Here is a 19,556-nt window from a genome sequence, read left to right as displayed (position 1 = left end):
TTCATAGGTGCCCAGTCTTCCTTCTCAATCAGTACTGAGCCAGTGTCCCAACGTGGTGCTGTGGTTCTCGTTTAGATGAGACCTAATACTCTTTTCTGGCTCTCTTCCTGAGAGTTAGGGTGTTATCCTTGGTCCTGTGGGCTTACTTCAACATGAGTAAATACATTCTGCCTCCTTTATATTCTCCAGACAGTTTCAATTGGCTACACAATTCTTCCTCTCTTACAGTGTGGCGTTACTGTGCACCGTAAAACAACTACCACACTCCGCCCCAGAGAGGGCCGCATTTGAGTGGTGCAGTGATGCAGTCCCTTAGCCAACCTTACAGGCGTGTTGGGGCTCAGCTAATGTTTGTAAAGGGTTTTGAGTTCCTCCGACAAAGTTCTTGTCCTGTTTTGCTTTCAGGGAGGAGCAGGAGAAGCTGAACGTGTGGGTAGCTTTGCTGAACCTCGAGAACATGTATGGCACGGAGGAGACTCTGATGAAGGTCTTCGAGAGGGCCGTTCAGTACAATGAGCCCCTGAAAGTCTTCCAGCACCTGGCTGACATCTATGCCAGCTCTGAGAAATACCAGGTGGGTGCCTGGACCCCTGAGTGCTGCTCACCACCAGGGCAGGAGATGAGCTTTTTTTTTTTTTTTTTTCCTTAGAAAGTGCCGGGCCGAACCCAGCATTTGCTCCCCAGTTGGGTATATCTGACTGAGAGTTATGGTGCAGGCCTGCGTGAGCTGTTGGGAGCAGCAAGGGAACTTCCCATCAGTTTATTTCTTACATGGGTCTTCCCCACGTAGCATCTGCCTGTTAATCTGTTCCCTGTGGTGCATAATAGGATGATCTGTCTGTTACCAAGACTTGATTTCCTCCAGGCCCTCTGAATTTGGCGCTCCTGAAAGGGTGAGGGACCAGTCGCGCTGATTAGAGCTGGATATAATGCAGGTGCTAGGCAAGTTTCCCACACAGCTGTGCCAATGCATCCCAGTCCTGACCTTGCAACTGCTCCTGCAGTTCTGCTCCTGGGCTTGGCTTGGCCTAGCAGTGATAGATAGGCATGTCAAACTGACCCTACAGACCCAGCGGGGAAACACCAAACTCACTGTCACTTAAGCTCTAAACCTGTATCTCATTCCCAGCATGCAGAGGTGAAAGGCCCAGTGCATTCACTCTGCTCCAGGGATACTGTTTCCTACATGGTCAGAAGCCACAGACAGAGTAAAAATCCACCCTTGTAGGGAGGCAGCGTGGTCAGCTGAGCCAGGCACAGGCCTGGGAGTTGGGAGACCTGAGCGCTGTTCTTAGCTTGGCAGCGAGTTGCTGTATGAACTGGGGGAAGCTGCTCCAGTTTCCCCATCTGTGTTTTAAAAAGAGCGGAGCTAATGATACTCCCCCGCCTCTGTAAAACACGCTGGAGACGGTACATGGCAGAGCTAGGCGACCGTTGCTATGCCGGCATAACCCGGAAGTGTAGATGCAGCCTACAGCAACACAAGGGGTTTTTCCATTGGTGAAAGAACATGACGCAACCGAGCAATGGTAGCTATGTCGACAGAAGCATTCTTCTGCTGACATAGCTGCGTCTACACTGCGGGTTAGAGTGGTGTAGCTGTGGCACTCGCGGGGGGGTGGATTTTTCACACCCCTGTCTGATGTGGCTGTGTCGACCTAACTTTTAAGTGTAGACCAGGCCTTAAAGATCACAGCTGGAAAGCTCTCCAGAAGTGCCAGGCTCTAGTATGAGGTTGCGTGATCCAACCCGATGTTAGACTGACCTCTCCGTCCCTCTCTGGTATCTTTCCAGCAAGCTGATGACCTGTACAACACGATGCTGAAACGGTTCCGCCAGGAGAAATCCATGTGGTTGAAATACGCCACCTTCCTCCTGAAACGGGGCCAGGTAGAGGCCACGCACAGGCTCCTGGAACGCGCCCTCAAGGGCCTGCCAAATAAAGAACGTAAGTGTCCCAAGGCTGGCTTCTCTCCCACTCCATGTGACATCCTTCCCATTCGTTGGGTTCCCGCTTCTCAGGCGCTTGGTTGATCTTTGGTATTCTGCCGTGCTAACAGCTGGGAAGAAGCAAATAGGTCTGCAATCTCCTGATGCCTGGCAGCAATGGGGAGGGGAGACTTTTGGCCAGGATGCCAAAGCCAACCTTCCTGGAACACGCTAAGCCATGGGATCGGCTCGCGCAGAGCAGAGGGGACCTCGTTTTTTAAGGTCTGAAAACCCCGACCCAAAGTCAGCTGCTCTGCATGTGTGTTCTGCTTCTGAAGGGGAAGGGCTGCAGGCCCTGCTGGGATTTGAGTCATGGTTCCAGGGAGCCCTGGAGGGTTGAAACCCGAGAGACCGACACCTAAGTCATCCCCTCCAGGAGAGAGCGGAATAAAATGCTGAGATGGGAAGTGAGCTGCAGTCGACTCTAGGGATGCAGATCCTCATCCCACCAAAACCTCTTTCTGAGCAGAGACTAAAGGATTGGCTGCAGATAGCATTGTCCTTGGAGCTGTGCCAGCCTCTTGCTTGGATATTTGGCAGTTGTCTGCATGTGTTTGGGGGGTGGCTGGGAGGAGCTGGAGAGGGACAGGCGCCCCTGCTGGTGTATGCAATGCCCTGAGGAGTGTCTTCTCATTATAGATGTGGATGTGATTTCCAAGTTTGCTCAGCTGGAGTTCCACTTTGGGGACCCCGAACACGCCAAGGCCATTTTTGAGAGCACGCTGAGCAGCTACCCAAAACGCACGGACATCTGGTCCATCTACATAGACATGATGATCAAACACGGCAGCCAGAAGGAAGTACGGTGAGTGCTTGCGACACAGGGCGGCGGGGAGGGACGGGGGTAAGATGTGCAAGGCTTAAAACGCGCCCCCGCAGGGAGTGTGGATACCCTGCAGTCTGGAGGATCCCAGAGCAACAGCGAATCTGTGTTGCATGGGGAAGGCAAATGGCTCTGGGCTCATCTTCGTTGGAAAGGAGGAGACCTTCAAGGGCCCAATGGGCAGACTTGGACGGAGCTTTCACAGCAATGCAGAGTCCAGAAACTAGCGAATCTGATTTAAATCTTCAGGACCCCAGCAAGATCTACGCAGCATGTGGGGAAGTACTTCTGCATGTCTCTTGACCTCTTTTTATTCCCTGCCTGGATCGCTTCTCCAGTAACTGATTTTATATGTCTACAAGGCTGAGAGCAAGAGGCCACCACTGCCTGAGCAAGAACCTAATTAACCTCTTTATTTAATGCTGCCACTCTTTCTGCTCCATATGTGTGTGGCTCACAGAAGAGCATATTCATCTCCCAGCCCCCAGGCTGGGTCGGCCCTCAGCAAGGATGTGAGATTGCTCCTTCATATGCAGAGTGATAGCGAAAGCCGATCAGCTCTTCCATTTTACATGGTCCCTTAGTTAGCCTTCAAGGGATTAGATTTTTGTTGGTAGATATTGATAAACATCAGCTTCACCACACACACTCCAGCCAACGAAAAAATATTTCCATGGATGATGATCAAAATTTCCAGATAGACAGAGTAAGAAAAATGCTGCTTGAGAACTTATTACAGTTTCATTTTAAGGCTAATTACTTCATATATTTTGACATGATGTTGACAATTTGTGCTTTAACAGTTATAAAACTTTATTTTTATAGGGGGGAGGGATAGCGCAGTGGTTTGAGCATTGGCCTACTAAACCCAGGGTTGTGAGCCCAATCTTTAAGGGGGCCATTTAGGGATCTGGGGCAAAAAAAAATCTGTCTGGGGATTGGTCCTGCTTTGAGCAGGGGGTTTTACTAGATGACCTCCTGAGGTCCCTTTCAAGCCTGAGATTCTATGAAAACCTCTATGAAACTTTTTGAATCTCAACATCTACTGTCATTAAATAATTACTGTCTGACCCTGTCCCTCATCTGACCCCCCCATAATTACCCACAACTATGAACATTTAACTTGATAAAATATATAAAAAAAACTGCTTAAAGCCCATAACTGCACAACTGTAAACATTTAGATATATAAAAATAGAAAAAAAGTGTAAACAATCATCGATATTATTGGTCAAAATTATTTTAAAAAATTGAATTCTGCCAAGTCTATCCTGCGGGGCAAGAAGGGCTACTCACTGGCATGAGCTTGGAGCTAGCGAAAGGAAATCCTGCTTTCCACAGCATGTAGGCCATCTGGGACCATTCCCTGAGCTCAGTCGAATACTGTGCCTGGATTTTAGAGACACGGCTGTCTAATTTGGCCAGTAACCGTGCAAGCAGAGAGGAAGGGGGTTATGAAGCCTGCTGATTCACAGGGCTCTGACGGTTCATTCTACAACAGGCTGAGTGCATGTACTGTGTGTCCTTTGCCTTCCCCTGAAGTATGACCTGTCCTGCCCATTGTTCAGAGGCAGGATATCAGGTTTGCGGGTCCAGTGCTGATCCACATTCTGAATGGGTTTTTGATTCTTGCAGGGATATTTTCGAGCGGGTCATTCACCTGAGCCTGGCAGCGAAGAGGATGAAGTTTTTCTTCAAGCGTTACCTGGATTACGAGAAGAAATACGGCACGTCGGAAACCATCCAGGCTGTGAAAGTAGCGGCGCTGGAGTACGTAGAGTCCAAGAGCTCTCTTGCCGAGAGCTAACTCCCAGAGCAGAGAGACTCAAATCATGTTGCAGACGCTGTGTATGTGGTGTTGGAGGCGGAGATCCACAGTAATGGGCTGCCTGTGTCCATAACTAGTGCGTTTCCGGAGAGGACCAGCAGCCGGCTGGATTGTCCAGGACCAAAGTGAGGTGGAAAGAAGTCAACATTTACAGGAGCTTTCCATCTTGCCCCACTGTACAACAGACTTTTAACGTGTGGATGATTTTGGATCTAGTTATTTAAGTGCTGATTGTTTTATACCTGGTAGAAACTGCTGTCCTCTGTACTGCTTTCCTGTCGAAATGGGGCAGTCAGTGACTCCCCATCATTAAATGCAATGACCTGGCATAAGCTCCCTTCTCTTTCCCCACCCGCTCATCCCAGCGTTGCTCAGAATGTTCTCGCATTTCACCTGCTTCGGTGTCTTTCAAGATTTGTCTCCAGTGCCTTTGTGCTGCAGCAATTTAACACAACCACCTGCCTGATTGATTCCTCTTAAAGCCTACGGCCATCCGATTAAACTTGATCCGGTGCTCGTGAGCAGCTCTAGGGTAACGAACACGGCTTGTGATGGACGCTAATTAGAAAGGAGACTGCCTCAGCAGCAGCTGTCTAAGAGGTCATTAAACTGAGAGAAGAAACCAGGTGTTACTTGCTGTAAAATAACCAATCCCATTTTAACCTTTTCCTACTTGGAATAGGACGGCCTAGCTAAGGTTCTTATGTGGCTACCATCTGCGTAGTATCCGAGCCCTTCTCAGTCTTTAATGAATGTATCCTGACATCCTCACTGAGGTAGGGCAGTGCTGTTACCCCCTTGTACAGCTGGGGCGTTGTGACACTGGTGGAATGACTGGCCTAAGGTCCCACAGGAGGTCTGTTGCAAAACAGCAAATTGACCCCTCACCTCCTAAATCCTGGACTTAGCAACCTAACCACTGGACCATCCTGCAGAGTCCAAGGGGCCCCATGCAAGTGGTGACGCTTAGAGAACATTTTTCATCAAAAGGGCCAAAGACTAGATCATAACACAAAGAAACCTATCTCTATACACCCCCATTGCCAGCTGCAAAGGAAGTGGTGACTTCCTAAGCCACATTAGGTTCCTATCAGTTCTTTTGTTAATTAATATTTGTCTTGGACATGTTCCAGCAAGTTCTGAGCAAAACCACGCTCTGTGTTCCTCTTTTTAAATCCACTTAACTCCATGAGACGAAATCTATCATTAGAAGCTATACAGTTATAGTATCAGGGAGCCACTGGTTCTTTTGTGCTTCTCCAGCTGAGGGGTTGTACATCTCCTTGAAGAGCCTAATTCCAAATGTCGCACCCTTCTTCCTGAAAGAAAATGTGACCTCTTCCATTTACTGGAGAATAGTCCACCAGCAGGATCTCTCGTTGTTCCCTTCCGAATCTGGGTACGGTCCAAAGACTCTTAAGTAACATAAGCACTCATGAGATGAGAGGGAAGATTCTCACAGGGGTTAGTAACTGGTTAAAAGACAGGAAGCAAAGGGTAGAAATAAATGGTCAGTTTTCACAATGGAGAGTGGTAAATAGCAAGGGTCCCCCCAGGATCTGTCCTGCGGCCTGTGCTGTTCAACATATTCATAAATGATCTGGAAAAAGGGGTAAACAGTGAGGTGACAAAGTTTGGAAATGATACACAATCACTTAAGATAATTAAGTCCAAAGTTGAGTGTGAAGAGTTACAATGCGATCTCACAAAACTGGGCAATACAATGGCAGATGAAATTCAACGTTGATAAGTGCAAATTAATGCTCATTGGAAAATATAATCCCAAGTATACATACAAAACGATGAGGTCTAAATTAGCTGTTGCCACTCAAGATAGAAATCTTGGAGTCATTGTGGATAGTTTTCTGAAAACATCTCAATGTGCAGCGGCAGTCAAAAAGGCTAAGAGAATGTTAGGAACATTAAGAAAGGGATAGATAATAAGACAGAAAATATTATAATGCCACTGTATAAATCCATGGTACGCCCACACCTTGAATACTGAATGCAGATCTGGTCGCCCTATCTCAAAAAAGATGTATTAGAATTTTTAGAAATCAGAGAAGGGCAACAAAATGATTAGGGGTATGGAACAGCTTCCATATGAGGAGAGATTATAAAGACTGGGATTGTTCTGCTTGGTAAGGAGATGACAAAGGGGGATATGATAAAGGTCTATATAATCATGAATGGTGTGGAGAAAGTAAATAAGGAAGTGTTGTTTACCCCTTCACATAACACAAGAGCCAGGGGTCAGCCAATGAAATTACTAGGCTTAAAACAACCATAAGGAAGTACCTCTTCACACAATGCCCCATTACCCTGTTGCCAGGGCATGTTGTGAAGGCCAAAAGTGGTTCAAAAAAGAATTCTATATGGAGGCTAGGTCCATCAATGGCTTTTAGCCAAGATGGTCAGGATTGCAATCCCATGCTCTGGGTATCCCTAAGCCTCTGACTGCCAGGTGCTGGGACTGGACAATGGGATGTTCAATAATTGCCCTGTTTTGTTCATTCCTTCTGAAGCATCTGGCGCTGGCCACCGTCCAAAGACAGGATACTGGGCTAACTGGGACAGACCAATGGTTCTGTATGGCCATTCTTATGTTCTGTTTTTATGCGCCTTCTGTCCACTTTTCATCCCTTCCTTTGTATGTAGAGAAGGAATGAGCATCCGAAGGCTGTCCCTGATCAACACACCCAGGTTGAGCATCTTCTTCTTAGGTTGGTTCTGTGGCCTCAGAGTTAGAGGGGTTAATGTGAGGCGCGGGATTATGGGCCCTTCAAAATGTTATAAAATTATTGCATGCTAACGTTGTGATGCTTTTGTTTAACCTTTAGTAAGAAGGGTGTGGGTTGTAATTAGTTGAATCTAAGATTAATCTGTGATCTTTAAAGCAAATTTGTGTTTTCTCTTTTCAGCCATTAGAAAGGCAGTGGAAATGAATCTTGGCTACAGTGCCTGTTTTTTGAATTTTTGCCCGGTTGATGGAGGTCTCCCGAGAGAGGAACAGGCTGTTCCTAACTCAGTCTTGGGCTCCCTCCTTCATTACAAAATCCAAGCTGAATCCCTCGTTGATAACCAGCAGAGCCCATGGCTAGAAGCTGCTGGAGGGGTGGGGGCTATTGCTTGCGATAGCCTGCGTTCCTGCCTCAGCTGATGGGCATGAATAGCAGTTACTCCTTATGCTAAATCCTGACCTCTTTCTATCTGTCATGCTTTTATAAGCGTCCTGGTTGTGGTCTGTTGGAGATCTCCTTGGAGAGCTGCATAGAATGTCTGCACCCTGAAAGAGAACTAAAAAACCCAACTCAAACACCTTAGTGAAGGGGCTGCCATCACTTCACTTCCTGCCAGCATGTGATGTGTAGCTATGATAACCTACATGTATTAGCACTAGCAGTCCGTGAGATGTCCCCCAGTGCCCCTTTCCAATTGCTAGCCGTGCTCCTGCTCTCTTACTCACAAGAGAGCACAGTGACAGAGCAGGATCTGGTCCTTCCTTCACCCACTGCATCGATCCTCTGTGAAACCTGCACCCAAATCAGTGCAACAAGGATTATGAAAGCAATATCACCAACTCTCATAATCGTTGGTGGTCTGCTTAAACCAGGGGTGGGCAAACTTTTTGGCCCGAGGGCCACATCTGGGTATGGAAATTGTATGGAGGGCCATGAATGCTCATGAAATTGGGGGTTGGAGTGTGGGAGGGGGTGAGGGCTCCGACTGGGGATGCAGGCTCTGGGGTGGGGCTGGGGAGGAGGGGTTGGGGGTGCAGGAGGGTGCTCTGGGCTGGGAGCGAGGGTTCGGAGGGTGGGAGGGGGATCAGGGCTGGGACAGGGAGTTGGGGTGCAGGAGAGGGTCAGGGTGCAGGCTCCAGGTGGTGCTTACCTCAAGCAGCTCCCAGAAACAGCAGCATGTCCCCACACTGGCTCCTGCACGGAGGTGTGGCCAGGTGGCTCTGCGCATTGCCCTGTCCGCAGGCACCGCCCCTGCAGCTCCCATTGGCCACGGTTCCTGGCCAATGGGAGCTGAAGGGACGGCGCTTGGGGTGGGGGGCAGCATGTGGAGCCCCTTGGCTGACCCTACGCTTAGGAGCTGGAGGGGTGACATGCCACTGCTTCTGGGAGCCGCGTGGAGTGGGGCAAGCCCCTGACCCCACTCCCCGGCTGGAGTGCCAGAGTGGGGCAAATCCCGGACCCCACTCCCCAGCGGGAGCTCAAGGGCCGGATTAAAACATCTGGAGGGCTGGATGCGGCCCCTAGGCCGTAATTTGCCCACCTCTGGCTTAAACCTTCAACTCCTGGAGTTGTGTGAACATGACAGAATCGGAACTTTAATTTAAAAAAACCAAATTAAGTTTCTGGCCCTCATGTTCACATTTTCAAGCTTTTCTTTGACCCATCTGCACCCAAAACGTTCAGAAAGCAAAGAAAAAGAATTCAATTTTATTTATTTATTTTTTAAAAAACCTCAATTTTTAATCGAGTCGCATGAGTTTGAAGTGCCTGACTCATGCTATTTGTACACTTGGGGTTGACAGTACCATGAAAGGCCTAGCAAAAGTGCATAAAAACGAGCGTATATAAAGGCGCATTATAAATAAGAAAAGCCAACTCCAATGTGCTGTCAACCATTAAAATAGGGACAATGGTGTGTATCTAATTCAACATGCAATTCGAGACAGGTGAATTGTGCAGTGCTATAAACAAATCAAGTCTCCAGCCAGTGGACAACACCATAGTGCAATGGCAGTGGTACATTTAAACCTCCCCTCTCTCCGTTTCTCAGAGTGGAACTTAGTTCTTGAGAGAGAATCCGCGAGGACCTCGTTCAGGAGCCATCTAAGGCAGTGGAAACAGTTTAAAAAGCCCAATGAAAGAAGGGAGGAGTGGTCACTGCTTCCCATGGCTGAATCCCACTGCTTCCAATCAGTGCAAACCTCAGTCTCTACAGGCACAAGACGTGCTCATAATGCAGTCTTTTGGCTGGCTGGTTTCTGGTCTCCTTCCAGTAGGAGAAAGATGCTTAACTGATACAATTAAGCATAAAGAGTGTGCATTGTAACTCAGTCTGGTTATGAGCTTGCCACGTCTCAGATCCTAAGCAGGGGCGAAGCTGGTCAGTGCTTGGATGAGAAGTCCAAGGTGCTGTAGGAAGTGGTGATGGTGACTCAACCTGTCCCAAGCCAGTTCAGCAGGATGCAGGTCTGCTGACGGTGCTGTCTTCCAGACACACACAACCAAGTTGACGACCATTTGTGCTCATGAAAAAGGGTGTTTGGTGTCCTGGCCAGTTTCCAATTGGGGTAATTACATTCCACTTCGTTAAATTTCCCTGTGCAATATCAGTGGCCTACTTGCTGGCATCAGGTCAACTTGACCCCAGAGAAGTGGAGGGGGAGGATACCTAGGGAAACTGCCAAGTCAATCCTAGGGACATGCAAAGCAGTGTGGGATGGCACTTAGAGGACTGCCAAAATAGTGTGAATGAGCAATGTGCGTACACGAACATGGGTTTGTATTAACTCAGTGCCCGGTGAACTTTGTACCCTTTAGCTATGGCGCTATTGCGTTTTCAGGGTCTGCATTGTGTGAATGCAGGTCATTGCAATGTGCGCCAATCCAAGTTAGGGCATACCGCCCCCTCTCTTCCCTCATGTAGACAAACCCTTACATTCTGGAGTTTTTCTGTGCATTGATGGACTGCTGTTGTGTTCCACCCCAGATGCAGCTGCCCATCAGGTGCCCTGGGAATTTCTTTATGCTATAGAACTGCAAGATAAAGTCTTAATAATAAAATAGGCAGTTGTGCTGGGTGGTCTTGTCCCGACCCTGAAATGAAGGAGAGCAAAGAGGCTGCAGCATTCGTAGCTGAGATGGGGAAACCCTGGCAGTGTGTTGTTAAAGATGGGAAACCAGATACATGTCTTTGTGTACGCAGGACCTGGGGGCTCGGTCTGTGCCTCAGAACAGTAGGGCTGCAGCACTGATAGTCTGGAGACAAGGTGCACGTACCTGCTTTAGGTGCCATGTCCTCTGGGTGGGAGCAGCAGTGCATGGTTGTGTCTTAGGTCTGGTCTATACTACCCGCCTGAATCGGTGGGTAGAAATCGACCTCTCGGGGATCTATTTATCGCGTCCCGTCGGGACGCGACAATCGATCCCCAAATCGGCGCTCTAACTCCACCAGCGGAGGTGGTAGTAAGCGCCGCCGACAAAAAGCGGCAGAAGTCGATTTTGCCGCCGTCCTCACAACGGGGTAAGTCGGCTGCAATACGTCGAATTCAGCTACGCTATTCACGTAGCTGAATTTGCGTATCTTAAATCGACTCCCCGCTGTAGTGTAGATGTACCCTTAGAGACTGGTTCCTGGCACAATGCGGTTGGTCGTTATCTTGAAGCTATTCATCCTTCCTCTCTTGCTGTGCCCAGAAGGAACAGCTGTTTGGAGGAGAATTGGCAGCAAAGCGACTAGCCGTGCTCCTGTGCCGTTTTTACCTATTTGAACATACAGTGAAGCAATGTCTGATGGGAAAGTCTGCGGGGGAGGGATAACTCAGTGGTTTGAGCATTGGTCTGCTAAACCCAGGGTTGTGGGGGCCATTTAGGGATCTGGGGCAACAACAAAAAAATCTGTCAGGGACAGTACTTGGTCCTGCTGTGAAGGCAGGGGACTGGACTCGATGACCTTTCAAGGTCCCTTCCAGTTCTATGAGAGAGGTATATCTCCATATCATAAAGATGGTGTGGGGAACTGGTTCTGTCATCCCCCTGGGCTGCTGGTTCTCTTATGTGGCTAGGAAGACCATTTCCTGACCATCAGGCCCTGGCCCATTCCCCTCCACCCCTTTGGCCCACTTATGGAGCCGGCTGTAGAGTGGGAAGCCCTTATTTTCCCGGTAGATATAGACCCCGGTGATGGCGTTCCACTGCGGGCTTGGCTGGACGCCCTCCACTGGAAACTCCTCCACTAGCTCCTTCTCCTCCTTATTCAGAGCCACGAAGCCGAAGAACTGCTTGACGTTGTTGGCAGCCAGGATCTTGGAGTGGACTTCAGCAGTGCGCTCGAAGAGCTTGGCCTCGCTCGAGCGGTACTGGGACCAGTAGCCCTCTTGCCGGTAGCTGAGCGGCGAGCAGCAGTGCTTCAGGCACTTGGTGAGGAAAACCAAGACTGCGATGACCCCAATGAGCAGCCATCCAAAGAGCTGAGAAAGAGACAGAGAGGGCTACATCAGAACAGCTCATCAGTCCAAGCGCCGATTCAAGAACCCGCCCTGGTTCCTACTGGGGTTTGCCCCAGTTCACGAGGACACCAGCGCTTGGATTCTTTGTTCGTGTCTCTGTGAACGTGATGCAGTACTGATCACGCTGACGAGAGCATAGGCAGATGCAGGTGCTGTGTGAGATTCCCAGAACTCCTCTGCCAATGCCCTTCAGTCCTGACCGGCACCAGTTCCTGCTCTTCCAGACTGGAGCCAAGACAGCTCAGCTGATGAACCTCAGTCCTGATCTGCACCGTCCCCCTCTACTCCAGACTTGGAACCCCTCACAGCTTGGCCAATGCACCCTGGGCAACTCCTTCTATTCCAGTAGTTCTCAGACTTTTGTACTGGTGACCCCTTTCACATAGCAAGCCTCGGAGTGTGACACCCCCCTTATAAATTAAAAACACTTTTTTATATATTTAATGCCATTATTAATGCTGGAGGCAAAGCAGGGTTTGGGGTGGAGGCTGACAGCTCACGACCCCCCATGTAATAACCTCACGATCCCCTGAGGGGTCCCAACCCCCAGTTTGAGTACCCCTGTCCTGTTCTAATTTAGGGACACCCCCATCACTTCTGCTCCTGACTGGGCCACAGGATCACTGCAGAGTGAACAGACTAGTCTGTCTAACTCAGATCCAACATGGTACTGCCAAGCCCTGGGTGGGCTGATGTGGAGTTGGTTCTGAGAACTGATCTCCCGGTGTCTGGAGAATGTATTGTCCTCTTGCACCTAACAAATGCTGCATTTTGTTTGTTTGTTTGTTTTTGGTAGGTCCTCACAAAGCCATGAACATGTGTCTTAAAAGCAAATTTTCCCCCAAAGCAGATTATTAATGTAAAAACTGTACCGGTTTCTGGTAGCTAAGCCTGGTCCTGGGACAACTCGCACCTCAGATGAGGTGTCAATCACTCCAGATTTCTGAACACGTGGTGCTCACGGGCATAGGACACGGGCTTCTGTGACAGCGTGCTGGGCAACAGCAGCTCTACCAGCACTCTGATCATGGGAACATCCATTAAATCACCCCAGAGGAAACCCGAGGGGCAACGCTGGGCCTAATTGATAGACTGGGGATGGGCTGGAGAAAGCTACAGGGGTAATTAACTCTGGCCTTGGCTGCACTGGCGCGGTACAGCGCTGCAACTTGCTGCGCTCAGGGGTGTGAAAACGCCCCCCCCCCGAGTGCAGCGCTGTAACACGCCAGTGTAATCAGAGCCTGCAGCGCTGCAGCTATTCCCCTCGGAGAGGTGGAGTACATAGAGAGCTGTGAAGTCCTGAGTGTAGCCAAGGCCTCCGTCCAGAAAGTAGAAAAGGCACAGGAAGGATGTGTGCTCAAGAGGAGGTGGCGCCTGAGTGTGCCCTGATGCTGCTGGCCCCTCACCCCCCACTGCCGATGGGGAAGATGCCTTCTGTCTCCCCACTCCTTGGCCGAGTGAGTTAAGGAGTGTACGATATTGTAACTACGGAGCTCTGAGCGGTTTGTTGCTTGAACAGACAGGAGGGGCATCCTGCCCTGTCGCAGCTCAGAGCAGCGCTGGGTGTGTCAGGGCCGCTTTCCCCATTTTGCTTCTCTTGGTTTCCCAATGCTGCCGTTTCAATGAGAATGTATTGGTACATAGGCTAAGCCCCAGAGGGGAAAGTGAGTATTATTTCCCTGAGAGAGAGGAGGATAATGGGGCACAGGGGGGAAAAGTAACTTTCCCAAGAGTCAGAATACAGCCCAGGTTTCCTCTAACCACTAGACAACACTATGTAATATCTTGGCTTCAATTAAGTAAATAGCAAAACTCGCATTGACTTCAATGGGGCCAGGATTTCAATTTCTGTCTCTGAGCCTTGGAGTCTTGGCTCCAAGTCTCCTTCTCTAACTCCAACACAACACACTCAGCCTGAGCCAGAAATAGTACACAGGAGACCTGGCTTTCAGTCTCCTCTAACCCCTTGTCAACACTCCTTCCACACCCAGACATACAAGTAAATCAATACCTGGGACTCGTATCTTAGTCTTCTTATAACTTCTTCCTTAAAACTTGTCAAGTTCCCTGGAATGTCCTTACAAGGGAACCTGGCCAGGGTCTCTGGTCCATATCTGGATGGAAATTTATCTAGGGAGGCAGGATCCACAAATTCACTGAGGGCACAGACGTAGGCTTCTCCGCGGAGCAGTGAGATGACCGACCAGGTGACAGGGGCCACGGCAGCCCGCCCTATGATGGAGCCAAAGAGCAGGAAGGTGGCTGCGGCCGAGAAGTTCTTGGCCCCCCTCTTGTGGCACTCAGCTACCAAATTCCAGGTGTGGTTGTTCCAGATGACGCCGATGAGGAACAGGGCCAGGGCTGGGACTCCGATGGCAGCCAGTCCATAGATGTAGTTTCTGGCCGGAGAACAGGGGCAGTGGAAGGCGACCACAGAGAAGAGTTCCTGGCTGCCCACCGTGCCCAGGGCCACCAGGCCATTGAAGATCATCACATCTTTGCTTTTGAAGAACAGAGAAAGGAATCGGAAGTTTTCAGTGATGAGGGCAGCCATCTTTGATGGAGCATCCAATAGGAGATGCCTACAGCAGTCTGGGTCCTCTCACCTCACGCTGGCTACAATGACAATAACAGCACTGAGAAATGTGAATCATAGAGACAATTTTCGAGAGGCAGCAATAGGGCGCTGCATCCCCACCCTTCTCCCTGATGGCTGCCCCGCTTCCCAGAGATCTCGCCTGGCGACTCTGCGGGAACTCGTAATTGGGTGCTGTCATACCCAACTGGAGTAGGGGGTCACAGTGGGAGTCTAGAGAAGTAGGTAGGTGGTCTGGCTGGTGGGATGGACCTGGCTCCACATCAGCCAGGGTCTCTGCTTCCTGGCATCAGACTCAGCTAGGGATCACTTTGTTAATGGGAGCAACTCCAGGGGATGGTAGCTGGCCCCCACTTTGCTACACCCTCCCCTTGGGCCTGTGGCCCTGAGAAAGGGAGAGAGAGGAACAGCCTCTGGTGAGCTGCTCCCTTTGTAGGCCACATCTGGCGGATGGTCACAATCTGGCACATTTTTAAAGGTGACGAGAGCCTTAGACAGCACCTGCGAAATGAGAGCTACCCCAGGAAGACCAGTTCATTTGGAGAAGTCCATATGCCAACTTCAGCCCCACCCCCACTAGCTAGCCAAAGTACCTGAGGATCCTGCTGAACCACAACCAAATTTAAATTGTGCTTTGGCAAGATTGTTAGACACAGTTGAAATTGTATGGTACAGTACTTACGTGGCCCCTATCTCCATAGTAACAGAGCAGCTTTCAATCTTTAATATATGAAGCACAGAGAGCTAAGTGACTTGCCCAAGTTCACATCAAAAGTCTGTGGCAGAGCAGGGACTTGACCCTGGCTCTCCTAAGTGCTAGGCAAGTGCCCTAACCAGTGGACCATCCTTCCTCTCTGAATTCACTCCTTCATCCACACTCCAGAGTTCACAGCTCTGCTCTCTTACTCACTTTTGGAGTCGGAATATTAGTACCCAAACCCCACCCTCAATCTCAGAGCAGTGACACATTCCGTCTACAATGATTCACAGTGAAATAGTTAATAATATTGACACTTTAAGTTTCATCGTTAGGGTTCAGAGTTAACACTCTTATCTATCCATGAACATTATTGAGTGAAAAGTATTTTTCAAATGACAGTGAGAAACAAGGAGCAGAAGGGATTGCTGAGGGAGTAAACTTGAGCTAGAAGGGAAACCTCAGACTTTTCCGTTTCCCATTGAGTTCCTCAAAACGGTATCTGCCAGAGATGATTACTAAAAAAAAAAATCTGTTGCCTCTGACTCTCTCTTTCTGACTGGTTGCCTCTTCTCTCCCACCCTATGAGAGGCCAGTCAAGCCTTCCTTACCTTCCTTAGCAGACTGGCATGAGCTTTATCATTCCATACTATCATTCCGGGTACGTCCACACTGCGATGTAAGGCCAGGATTCAAATTCAGGCTCAAACCTAACCTCCCTTCCATCTACACACAAATCGCACTAATCGGACTCAGGGTCTCAGGACCCTAAGGGATTAGAGGGTCTGAGCCTGGGTCAAGCCAGGACCTAGGATTCAAGTCCTATTTCTTTGTGGTGTAGATGCAGCTCCACTGGACACATATTTCTGGGAGTCCACCAAAAGTATCCCATAATCCCATGTGCTGTCTTTCTTTGTCCCCTGGACAGTCAAGTTTGGAGGACAGTCAAGTTTTCCCACACTGCACCATGAACAAAGGGCTAGAGTGGCCACGTTGTGGGAGGGCGCTAGGAACTCTGGGATATGGGTTGTGGATCAGGTCCACATAATGCAGGGTAGATGCTGGACCCCCAAGTTGGGACCCAGGGTTCAACAATTCCTAACCTGGGGTTACCAATGAGTGTAGACGCTCAAGCCCTGGGCTAACAAACCCAAGTCTGCTAACTCGAGCTCTACTAAATCTGAGCTTACCGTGTAGCATAGACACCCTCAATGTCTTAGGGTGTGTCTTCACAGCATAGCTAGCTCCAGTTATACTTGAAAATTACCCCTAACTTGACCCGCATCCACACACAACAATCTCTAGCTCCAAGTGAAGTGGTGCTTTAAACAGGAGCTAGCTCGCCTGCCAGAAGGGATGGGTTGAAGCTCCATTGTTGCAACTTGCTGATGCTCAAGCTAATAATGGGGATGCAATGGCTCCACTTACAGCAACTCATCTGCAGCTAATCCAGTCACTCTGTGCTGCCAGTGTGGTCTCTCTCACTAGGCTCACCGGAGTGCAGTAACTTGAGCTAACTGATGCAGCGAAGATAAGCCCTTAGTGTAGCTCAGATTTCCTGGGTGATGTGGTGATGTGCATAGAGAGCAATGGACGGCCCTCTGCTGACCGGTCTGATGACAGTATTCATTCATACAGGAACGGCCTGTTGAGCTGCACTCCCCAGAAACCAGAGCGAGTCACTGTGGTGTTTGGAGAATGGAACGATAACGAAGCCAGGGGTTCTGGTAGCAGCAAATCTCTCAGGGCTCTGTCTGTCTTCACCAAAAAGTCAATCCACAGGTGTGCAGCGTAGCACCGCTAGGAGAGCACATCGGTACATAGGGTTTGTATCGAGGCAGCTGCATCAGCCCTACACTCACCCACTAGCCAGGGCTTAGTTACCACCTGCTTCCTACTCTCACCGCCCGGCTGCCGTGCAATAGGGCCCAGCTTAGATTCTGGGACAAGGCACCAGCCTTCGTGCTGAGCCGAGTGAAATCCCATCGCAGGACACTCCCACGCAGCTTGCGTGGTTTCACCTCCTTACACCAGAATAGCATTGCACCTATCATTTCTGGGGATCCCAAAGCACTTCGCTAGTTATGGGCCCCATCCTGCAGCCCTCAGACAAGGAAACCTCTTGATTTCAGTGGGCTTGTAGGATGGGAGCCTGGAATACATATAATTTAATCACCTAGCTCTTATCAGTAGATTGCAAAGTGCTTTACAAAGGAGGTCAGTATCATTACCCCCATTTTACAAATGGTGACACTGAGGCATAGGGAGGCAAAGTGACTTGCCTAAGGTCACCCAGCAATCAGTGGCAGAGCCAGGAATAGCACCTAAGTCTCCTGAGTCCCTGGTCCAGTGCTTTATCCACTAGGCAACACTGCTGCTCATATAGCCCAGCAGCACTAAAGTGAAGCCACCTCTGCAGGGGGAAATGGGCGGGGAGCTGTGTGAAAAGGCAGCAGTTCTGGTTCATCAGGCTGAGTTCCTCAATCCCTTGGACTTCACTTCGCCCTCCAGGTTTAACTGACATGAACCTCAGCCAAACCCATCGAGCACCAAGGTGTCAGGTGGGAGACGATTCACCTCACTGAGGCTAGAGCTTTGACAAAGGCCCATCTGAGAGGCTGGTGAACCTGCCCTGGGGTTTGTATCAATGCCTACACCAGAGCCTTCTGTGTCTCCTGAATGGCACATAGCCCTCTGGGGGCTGGCTGTGGAAACCCATCCTCCTCCTAATCATGGCAGACCCCAAAGGGGCATGATCAAGCGCCACCTGGATAGATCTCTAGCTACAACTTTTGTGAAAGGGCCAGTCCTGCATCCTGCATGTTGACAGCAAACATAAAATTGGTGCCATGGAAACCCCAACTTCTCTAAAAAGTAGCAGGGGATCTTTCATGTTCAGGCCAATCAGATAAAGGGAACCCAGTTTTTAAGGTCTCCCGTGAAAGGCCCACACACATCTGGTACTTAGTTTACAGGGCCCCGGAAGACTGAGCAGATCCTAGTGAGATTATGGCAGGGAGTTAGTCCAACCTGATGCCTGAGATCACTAGTTCACAATGCATCAGTTACCAACCTACTTACCCTGTGTAGCCCTATTCAAGTCCATGGGTTAGCACGGGGGGTGAGTCCAGTGCTCTCTATTATTTCTATCCATTCGTGATTCTATTACAGTTATTCTGTAACATCACTATGGGTTTAAACACGAAAAACTAGGGCCCTAATTCCCTACTGCAGTACCCCAGTTTTACACGAGTCAAACTCACTGATCAACGGACTTACACTAGAGTGAAGAATCAGACTCATGATCTCGACTGCCATAATGTTCGTGTTGTGCAGTATCAGAGGGGTAGCCGTGTTAGTCTGAATCTGTAAAAAGCAACAGAGGGTCCTGTGGCACCTTTTAAGACTAACTAAGAATTTCCATTACTTGCATCTGAAGAAGTGAGGTTCTTACCCACGAAAGCTTATGCTCCCAATACTTCTGTTAGTCTTAAAAGGTGCCACAGGACCCTGTGTTGTGCAGTGTTCCTCAAAGACTCTAGACCTGAAATGGGATGATACAAATCCAGGACCGTTATTCAGGAGAACACAGAACGATTGCACAAAACCAAAACCATGCCACCCTTCCTTTCAAGGGCTGGAGCTAGCAACAGGCCAAGCAAAACTAAGATTGGGTAACAAACAGGAATGCTCCATCCTCTGGGAGAAGTCTCCCATCGCTAATGGGTTTCATTCCCAGTGAGGATGGGGCATGTGCTTATTTGTAAGCAGCCTCTATTTCCGTGCTACCCCCGGAACAAATGTAAAGATAAGAAGAAAACTAAGCCACTTACTTAAGGGGTTGTTAAATCCGTTTTCAGAGCCTTCTCGGCTACACTCCAAGTGCAGGGGGAGGAGGGGAGTGGGAATCCAGCTCAGAAAGGGCCGGTGCAAGAAGTTAAAACAGTTCCAAATAGCGTTTATTTTCAGCAACTTCCTTTCTGTGTGCCAAGGGGTCCTGTGTTGGTAGATGTTTTGTGATGGGAGGGAAAAGTCTCAGCCTCGCATCAGGGTGGGGCTTGTACAGGCAGCAAATGGCCAGTTACTTTCTGTCTGTTTCAAAGAAAACATTGTACCTTTAAAAGAAAAAAAAAAAAGGCACAAAAACTAGTTAGTGGAAAACATGCATAATCCGCCCCCAAACCAGAGTGAGATGGCAGGGCAGCGGCAGGCTGTGGAGGGAAGTGTGGCGTGCAGCTGTCTGGGGCGTGTCTGGAGCTCTCTTCATCACTGCCCCCAAGGAGACTGCTTGCCTGGAGCCCTGGGAAAGATCTGCTCGAGGATGCTCTAACGGGGGTTCCCTGGCATAGTAAGGAGAATGCCAGAGCCAGGCACCTC

General features: G+C 49.4%; 2 protein-coding genes across 3 annotated transcripts in view; one reads left to right on the top strand and one right to left on the bottom strand.

The window, feature by feature from the left end:
* PDCD11 (programmed cell death 11) overlaps window positions 1-4,967 on the top strand; it is a 43,046-nt gene extending 38,079 nt beyond the window's left edge. For both annotated transcript variants that reach the window (XM_034774974.1, XM_034774973.1), the window contains exons 33-36: window positions 406-574; window positions 1,795-1,948; window positions 2,629-2,794; window positions 4,448-4,967. In XM_034774974.1, the coding sequence (XP_034630865.1) occupies window positions 406-574; window positions 1,795-1,948; window positions 2,629-2,794; window positions 4,448-4,619 (661 nt within the window). In that variant the 3' untranslated portion in view covers window positions 4,620-4,967. The remainder of the gene's footprint in view (window positions 1-405; window positions 575-1,794; window positions 1,949-2,628; window positions 2,795-4,447) is intronic.
* Window positions 4,968-11,009: 6,042 nt separating this feature from the next.
* Window positions 11,010-19,350, bottom strand: CALHM2 (calcium homeostasis modulator family member 2). Its single transcript, XM_034777998.1, has 3 exons — window positions 19,013-19,350; window positions 13,898-14,502; window positions 11,010-11,847 (listed from the first exon to the last, which is right to left on the bottom strand). The coding sequence occupies exons 2-3, from the start codon at window positions 14,438-14,440 to the stop codon at window positions 11,431-11,433; spliced, it is 960 nt and encodes a 319-aa protein (XP_034633889.1). The 5' UTR covers window positions 14,441-14,502; window positions 19,013-19,350; the 3' UTR covers window positions 11,010-11,430.
* Between the last annotated feature and the right edge of the window lie 206 nt (window positions 19,351-19,556).

Source organism: Trachemys scripta, chromosome 7 (assembly GCF_013100865.1).
Source record: "Trachemys scripta elegans isolate TJP31775 chromosome 7, CAS_Tse_1.0, whole genome shotgun sequence".
Lineage (NCBI taxonomy): Eukaryota > Metazoa > Chordata > Testudines > Emydidae > Trachemys > Trachemys scripta.
This window is presented reverse-complemented; position numbering and strand designations above follow the sequence as displayed.